This window comes from Grammomys surdaster, unplaced genomic scaffold (assembly GCF_004785775.1).
Source record: "Grammomys surdaster isolate TR1022 unplaced genomic scaffold, NIH_TR_1.0 66, whole genome shotgun sequence".
NCBI classification, from domain to species: domain Eukaryota; kingdom Metazoa; phylum Chordata; class Mammalia; order Rodentia; family Muridae; genus Grammomys; species Grammomys surdaster.
In genome coordinates, this window is record NW_021604568.1 from 3,242,295 (window position 1) to 3,251,146 (window position 8,852).

Consider the following 8,852-nt stretch of genomic DNA (forward strand, 5'->3'; position numbering starts at 1 on the left):
CCAAAATTTTTCACAGATCTCATAGGACCAACCATCAGAATATCTTTTAATTAGAAGCAAGAACCCCAGAGACAGGAAATCGCTGGGAAATTTCCTGGATCCATTGGAAGGCAATGAGCCTGCAATTTGGAATTGCTGCCTGGAATTTGGACATAAGGGCAGGGAGTGGAATGGGGGGTCCGGGGAGTTGACGAGGGGGAAGGACAAATGTAGGAGGCCATGCTCCATACCAGCCTTCCCAGGGCTCAGATACACTTAAGTGTACCCAGGCTAGGCACTGTGACGGTGCCTGGCCATCCCCAGCCGCCCACAGGGGACCCCTCCCAGGCGGGTTCCTACCACTCCCACCATCACCTCCCCCACCCCCGCCTCCAGCCCACGCGCGCAAGGGGCGCACACGTGGTGACCTGCCTGGGGCCGGATTCCCGGCTCCAGCTCCTCCTCCCTCCCTCCAGCTCGCGCTCGGCTTGCTGCAGTATCACGTGCAACCGCGCCGGGTGCAGGATGGCGGCGGCGGCCGCGGCGGCAGCAGCGCTGGGTGTCAGGCTCCGGGACTGCTGCAGCCGGGGCGCCGTACTCCTGCTCTTCTTCTCCCTGTCCCCTCGGCCCCCGGCCGCCGCTGCCTGGCTGCTGGGTCTGCGACCGGAAGACACTGCCGGAGGCCGCGTGTCCCTAGAGGGGGGCACCCTGCGGGCGGCCGAAGGCACCAGCTTCCTCCTGCGGGTCTACTTCCAGCCTGGACCGGCGGTCCCCGCCGCGCCCGTGCCCGCACCCTCCTTGGCCCCGGGGGAGAACGGCACGGGCGATTGGGCCCCGAGGCTCGTGTTCATCGAGGAGCCCCCCGGCGCGGGTGGCGCGGCGCCCAGCGCGGTCCCCACGCGTCCCCCGGGACCGCAGCGCTGTCGCGAGCAGAGCGGCTGGGCGTCGGACGTGGAGGTCCTGGGGCCCCTGCGCCCCGGGGGCGTGGCGGGCTCGGCCCTGGTCCAGGTGCGGGTGCGGGAGCTGCGGAAGGGCGAGGCGGAGCGCGGCGGCGCGGGCGGCGGCGGGAAGCTCTTTTCGCTGTGCGCCTGGGACGGGCGCGCTTGGCACCACCACGGCGCGGCCGGCGGCTTCCTGCTGCGCGTCCGCCCGCGCCTCTACGGCCCGGGTGGGGACCTGCTGCCGCCCGCGTGGCTGCGAGCGCTCGGGGCGCTCCTGCTGCTGGCCCTGTCCGCCCTGTTCAGCGGCCTGCGCCTGAGCCTGCTCTCGCTGGACCCGGTGGAGTTACGGGTGCTGCGGAACAGTGGCTCGGCCGCCGAGCAGGAGCAGGCGCGCCGCGTGCAGGCCGTGCGCGGCAGGGGGACCCATCTGCTCTGCACCCTGCTCCTGGGCCAAGCCGGCGCCAATGCCGCGCTGGCCGGCTGGCTGTACGCCTCGCTGCCGCCGGGCGTCGGGGACCCCGGGGAGGACTCCGGCGAGGCGGGGGTTCACTTCCCGTGGTTACCGGCGCTCGTGTGCACCGGCGCCGTGTTCCTGGGAGCCGAGATCTGTCCCTACTCGGTGTGCTCGCGTCACGGGTTGGCCATCGCCTCGCACAGTGTGTGCCTGACCCGGCTCCTCATGGCAGCCGCCTTCCCGGTGTGCTACCCGCTGGGCCGCCTCCTGGATTGGGCCCTGCGCCAGGAGATCAGCACCTTCTACACGAGGGAGAAGCTGCTGGAGACGCTGAGGGCCGCCGACCCTTACAGCGACCTGGTGAAGGAAGAGCTCAACATCATCCAGGGCGCCCTGGAGCTGCGCACCAAGGTGGTAGAGGAGGTGCTAACCCCTCTCGGGGACTGCTTCATGCTGCGCTCCGACGCCGTGCTTGACTTCGCCACTGTATCCGAGATCCTCCGTAGTGGCTACACTCGAATCCCGGTGTACGAGGGCGACCAGAGGCACAACATTGTGGACATTCTGTTCGTCAAAGACTTGGCCTTTGTGGACCCGGACGACTGTACCCCGCTGCTCACAGTCACCCGCTTCTACAACAGGCCCCTGCATTGCGTCTTCAATGATACCCGGCTGGACACTGTACTGGAGGAGTTTAAGAAGGGTGAGCAGTGGTCTTTATCCTTCCCCAGATCCTATCCCCCTTCAAAGATAACTGCCCTTCATAACCATGGGAGGCTTTAAGCATCCAAAGCAATACCTCTCTCTGATCTGTGGCGCTAAAACTCCAGGAGAGCCCGCTATTTGCTCCCTGGCTATCTCATGTTCCTCTACCTGGCTAGCAGCTGGCTGAGCCCCTGGCCTCTTCCACTTTACTTGGCTCACCAGCTAACCCATATTTCTGATCTATTCTCTCCCACCTGTAATTCTTTCTGGGGTCTGCTAAGTGCCAGATATTGTAAGATTGAGCCCAGGAGAGCCTTAGGCGTTTATTGCATACCTCACTACACGCTACAGAGTCCCGTCTACAGAGTCCCACAAAGCCTTTGCCTCAAATTCCTAGAGCTGGAAGCTCACCATTTCCAATGAGAGTGAACTCCATTGCTGGACAGCTCCAGCTGCTGACAGCGTCTTCCATATGCGGAGTAGAGACAGAAGTCTCCAGAGTTTCTAGGTCTGCCCCTTTGAGTGAGAGAGAATAAGCTTTGGGCTCCTTGAGCGTTCTTCTCCATTTTTAACTTACTAGCAGCCATTCCTCAGATATAGAAAATGGCCAGGTTAGGGATTCAAAATCAACCAAAGCAGTGGAGTGTTTGTATTGCCAAGAGCGTTTGCTCTTCACAGTGGGGTAGGTGGGGACTTAAGGAAATACTTCCTCAGAGTGGAGACTCCATAAAACTTGCACCCAAATGAATGGGTTGCTTTCAACACCATCACCATCTCCCCATCCCTCCTGTCCTCAAGCATGGTGCCCCAGCAAGTTCTATGGCACTTGACTTCGTGTATAGGGTTTCTCTTTGGATACCACTTGTGAGTACAAATTCACTCAAGAATAATTCACCTGCATACTTTAGAACTAGCCAACCCTCTTGGCCTTGTGTTTACCCTGCTCCTTGTTCACCACATCTGTCCCAGAACTGCCACGTGGTTTTTGCTTTTAATCAGATCTACTTCCAGGGGTCACAATTGAGAATATTCAAGACACAGTCTCATCTTCCCAGCCTTCTTGCAGTTGGCTGAGCCCCAGGCCTCTTCCACTCTGCTTGGTTCATGGGTTGCCATATCCTGAACCCATTCTCTCCCACTTGCAGCTTTTCCCTGAGACTTACCAGGGCTTGCATTTCTGCTGAGAGCAGCGCCAGTTAGTTTGAGAAAGTGTCTCATTGTCCTGTAGTGCCTGGAGACATTTTTTTTAAATATTTTTTTATTCTTTGGTTATTTTATATAACGTATTGTGATCATATTCAGTCCCACTCTTCCTCTCAACTCCTCCTGGATCCACCTCACGTACGATTCTCCCAACATCTTGTCCTCTTCTCCCCCATATCCACAAGAGTACGGTCAGCCTATTAGGGGCCACAAAAGAAAACTGAGCCTTCCTGCCCCAAAAACCATCAACTGTCTATAGCTCCTTATGAACTTCGTCCTCCCCAGGCTTAAGTGTTCACTGGCTTACTCTTGTGTAGTCAGCTGTAGCAGCTGTGCGTTTATCAATGTATTGTGTGTCCGGGATACATTGTTTCACTCTGCTCCTCCCCAAGCCTTGGCTTTTACAATGTGTCTGCCCAGTCTTCTGTGAGGCTACATGAACCTTGGGGCTGGTGATGATATAGCTATCCCTCTGAGCACTCAACTCTAACACTTATCTTCTGTGCTTTGACCAGCTGTAAGCTTCTGCATTAACCACTGTACAAGGAATTTTCACTGATAAGGTCTACCTACTGTACAAGGAATTTTCACTGATAAGGTCTGAGCTATGGTATCCTACTAGTAGAGACACAGATTTAGAGGGCAGTCTGATACTAAATCTGTTTAGCAGAAAAATTAGTGGTGGGTTTTCTCTCCCCTACCAGGGCCGGTGAGCTCCCCAACCATTGGCTCTTGACCAGATCTATAGGACCAGGCATGTTTCCTCCTGTAAAGTGAGCCTTAAATCCAATCAGAAAGCAGTGTGTTACCCTATAACAGCCATGCCACTATTGCAGCCATGGGTATCTTACCACAACAGGTCATTATTTCGATTCACAAGGTTCACATCTGGGTAAGACTGTTGATGGCTTCCACCCCCCACCCCCACCCCCACCCCACATCCTCCAGCAACCTGCATAACACCTTCCAATATCCTGAAAGTAGCTACAAGGAAGTCTCCTAGTCAGTACCAACGTGATTCCCTCCATAACTTATGAGCAAAGTAAATGGTGTCTTCGCAATAGGGTCTTACCATAAAATTGTAGTGAGCAGTCAGTGCAATAGCAATAGCCTGTAGTGTTTGCAAGGGGATCTCCAGGATATTTCTGAACAACCACTCAAGGGGTGGTACTCACCAGATGTAAAGCCTCTGACTAGAAGACTGTTTTGATGAGACTCTATGATTCCTTTCATTCATCCCCTTAGTATCTCCTGATACGAAGTTGTAGGTAACAGTAGAAGCAAGACTGCCTTCAGGAAGTTAACAGTCTGTGGTGTATACGAGGTTAATAAGAGCAGTCTTCAGAAGCAGACTTTGTGTTCCAGGAAATTGTTCAAAATAGTTGATGCTGATTTGAAATGAGTCCATATGCAGAATTTCCGAATCTGGTCTGAAACAAGCTTTTTTTCATATTCTATTAATAGTCTGTTATTAGGTAGATCATTAAAGAGAAGTAGGTCATGGTAACAAGCACTAGGCCAACAACAATATTTCTATGTCTTCTCAGAGCCTACCCACTTCCTCAGAACCCCATCCTTCGGAGTGGCACGGGAGCTCATTGGCAATGCAGAATCCCATGCCCTACTCTAAATCTCCTAGATGAAAGTCTGCATTTCTAACAAGCCCTCGGGTGACTTGAGTTTATATTCAAGTTGGAAAAGAATTAAACACCCTCAGAGAACCCTTATTAACACTTCTTGGAAGACCTACTTTGGGTGGGAGACAAGGAATCATTAACAAGGAGGCTATATCAGGCTCTAAGCCCTAGAACAGTGGCCAACTTCTATGACTTATGCGTACACCACATGTTAGGAGAAGCAAGCCAAGTTAAACTGCTTTTCTTTATATTTAAAAATAACTTTTAAGCTAGTCTTTAATAGCTCCTCCATTTCCCTCACTTCCTCAAATCTCAAGTAACTTAACCATCTAAACAAATCCCTCAGGAGGCAAAAGAGGGGAATGATTATATTAATAGTAGCAACCGTTGCCATTAATTGAGTGACAGTTCTTCCAGGCACCATGCCAAGCCCTTTTTATGCTCAGAACAGCCCTCCTGGGTAGGTATTATGAACTCCGTTTTGTAGATAAAACTTTCCGTAGGTGATAACTGGCTGAACTGTGATTGAACCAGGTAAGGCTGTAGGTGCCCAGAGCCTGTTTGTCTGCTACTCTGACTCCTGTTAACCTTGTACCTCCAACATGGACTTTCTGCTGCCTACTATGGTGGTAAAAACTGGCCTTTTTTCCTGACTTGCTGTCCACCATGGCCTTAGTCTCTTTGGATTATGAATGTAGCTTTAATAATAATTTAATGACCACTAACATATATTCCACTGTAGAACTCTATCTACCTTTCCTTATCTGATTCTGCAGTTATAAGGACTGACCCTAAGGGTCAGATGGTTATTCCTAGATCACTACTGAGCCTCTATAACCCAGATTCAAATGCAGGTCACATGACCCAAAGCTCTTGGTCTGTGTAGGATACTATCCTTGCACTGACTGGTTGCCAGTCTTTAGGGGTAGAGAAAAGGAAATCAGGCTTTCCAGTTGGCATGCCAGCTTCACAAAGGAAATGGTATTTCTCCCTACAGGACTGGGCTCCTTGATGGCAGGAAATGACTCTTACTACTTTTCTTTTTGTTTTTTGTTGTTTTGGGGGTTTTTTTGTTTTTTTGTTTTTGTTTGTTTGTTTTGGTTTTGGTTTTCCGAGACAGGATTTCTCTGTGTAGCCCTGGCTGTCTTGGAACTCACTCTGTAGACCAGGCTGGCCTCGAACTCAGAAATCTTCCTGCCTCTGCCTCCCAAGTGCTGGGATTAAAGGCGTGCACCACCACTGCCAGGCTACTACTTTTCTCAGAACAAGCACAGAGACTACTATGTAATTATAAGTAAGCATTCAGTAAGTGTCATAAATAGGTAAAGTTCATATTTCTATATTTGACTAAAGGCGAACACAAAGTCATCAGGGTTGTTCACTGACCACTGCAAATGCCTCTTCTTTTTCCTCCAGTGGAGACAGCACAGTCCCTTCAGTATGCCAAGACAGAAACTTCTCCTTTATTACCTACCCTTATCATTTTAATTTTTTTGTTTGGTTTGTTTTTGTTTTGTTTTGTTTTTATTTATTTATTTATTTATTTATTTATTTTCACTTATTCACTTTATATCCTGATCACTGTCCCCTCCAACAATCCTTCCCCATCCCCTAACCCCTTCTCCTCTGAGAGGGTGGGGCCCCTGGGTATCTCTCCCCACACCCTGGCACTTCAAGTCTCTGCAAGGCTGGGTACTTCCTCTCCCATGGAGGCCAGACAAGGCAGCCCAGCTAGAAGAACATATCCCACATACAGGCAACAGCTTTTGGAATAGTCCCCATTCCAATTGTTCAGGACCCACATGAAAACCAAGCTGTGTATCTACTACATATGTGCGGGGAGCCTAGGTCCAGCCCATGTATGTTCTTTGATTGGTGGTTCAGACTTTGAAAGCCCCAAGAATCCATGTTAGTTGACTCTGTTGGTCTTCCTATGCAGTTTTCTATCCCCTTTGGACCCTTCAATCCTTCCTGCTCTTCTTCCATAAGAGTCCCCAAGCTCCATCCCCTGTTTGGCTGTAGATGTCTGTATCTGTCTGAATCATGTGGCCCCTCTCAGAGGACAACATGCCCCTGTCTGCAAGCATAACAGAGTATCATTAATAGTGTTAGGGATTGATGCCTGCCCGTGGGATGGATATCAAACTGGTACAGATATTGATTGGCCATTCCCTCAGTCTCTGCTCCATCCCCCGTGCCTGCATTTCTTGTAGACAGGAAATTTTTAGGTTGAAAGTTTTGTGGGTGGGTTGTTGTCTCCATCACTCCTGGTGTTCCTGCTTGGCTACAGGAGATGGCCTCTTCAGGTTTCATATTCCCAACAGCTGAAGTCACCCCTATTGATTCTTGGGCACCTCCCTTATCCCAGGTCTCTGTCTCATCCTAGAAATGCCCTTCACCTCCTCACCCCCGTCAGTTGCAGATTTCCATTAATTTTCATGGCTGTCTAGCCATCTCTTCTGTCCTTCTCCACACCTGATCCTGAACCACTGATTCCCTTCTCCACCTTCTCCCTCTCTGCTCCCTCCCTCCATCTGCCTCTTATGACTATTTTATTCCCCCCCTTCTAAGTGAGATTCAAGCTTCTTCTCTTGGGCCTTCCTCCTTCTTTGTCTTGGAGCTGCCATACCCAAATACTATAGACAGGATGACCTACAAAACAGAAACTCCTCTTCCCATTATACTAGATGGTAGAAGTCCCAGCTCAAGCTTCCGGCTAGCACACTTCCTGGTTCAGACTCTCTTCCTGACTTGCATCTGACTGCCTCTTTCTTTCTATGTCCCCACATGACCTGTCCTTAGTGCATGTGAAGAAAGAGCAAGAGAACTCTGGTCTTTCTTTAGGAAAATGCCTATTATCAATATTGCATGCAGACTCTTGAACCTACATGATTTATCCCACTATTTCTTCCAGTAGATTATTCATTGTTGCATTCAGCAAGTAATTACTTTGTATCCATGGTAAAGACACAGTGGCTAATACTCCTGGTGTGACTCCCTGTCTGTACAGAAGCTTCAATCCAGTGGAAGAGATGGACATGAAACAAATGAAGCTGAGATTAAAAGCAGAAGTGTTTTGCCAGATACTAGCTTGGTACTGGTCCTGACCAAATCACTGACCTACGTCTATCTCATTGGCTATATAACAAAGATAATAGTATTTATTCATAAGTTAAGGTTATTCATCATGTAATTGCATTGTAATGCTGATTTAGGACCTGTCGCAAGTGCTAGGTGTTAGCTGTGGTTAGCTATTGCTCCTTTGTGAAAATGTCTCCTAAGAAGTTCTGCTTCTTCAAACCATTGTTTCCCTTCAGTCTGTCCTCTCTAGTGTCATTAAAATAATCTCCAGGTTTTAAAAATCCTCTACTTAAAACCTTTTGGCAGCCTCCACCATCCAAAGGGTGGAGTCTGAGCAGAGATGGGGCTGTCAGTGCCCTGGTGACGGATGTCTGAGCACATGTATAGCCTCAGCACTCCCCACTCTCTGCCAGAGTTTTAGGTGCTCATGACAGCACAGGGCTGTGTCTCATCTGTCCCCTTTCTCATACTGTGTGACAATGTGGTGGGCTGCATATTCACATTCAGACTATCCAGTACCAACTCCCTCTGTAGTACACCCTTTCTAGAATCATCACTTGTAAAGCTCTGTTGTATCCAAACTCGTTAGGTGAATGTGTGTGTTTGTGTGTGTGTTTAACATGAGAGGACAAATTTGGTTGTCATTCCTCCAGAACACTGCCCACCTTATTTTGGAGATAATATCTCTTATTGGGCTGGACCTTGCCACTAAGCTAGGCTAGCTGACCAGGGAGGCCTGAGGATCCACCTCCCTCTGCCCTCTGCCCCTCTCTGCCCCTCTCTGCCCCTCTCTGCCCCTCTCTGCCCCTCTCTGCCCCTCTCTGCCCCTCTCTGCCCCTCTCTGCCCCTCTC

At 50.5% G+C, this 8,852-nt stretch overlaps 1 protein-coding gene across 4 annotated transcripts in view; it reads left to right on the forward strand.

The window, feature by feature from the left end:
- Positions 1-501: 501 nt before the first annotated feature.
- Positions 502-8,852, forward strand: part of Cnnm1 (cyclin and CBS domain divalent metal cation transport mediator 1) — a 55,773-nt gene continuing 47,422 nt past the window's right edge. For 3 of the 4 annotated variants that reach the window (XM_028774972.1, XM_028774984.1, XM_028774993.1), the window contains exon 1: positions 505-2,077. In XM_028774972.1, coding sequence (XP_028630805.1) covers positions 505-2,077 — 1,573 coding nt within the window. Of the gene's footprint in view, positions 2,078-8,852 lie in introns of all 4 variants that reach the window. The other variant, XM_028774975.1, reaches the window with a different exon arrangement.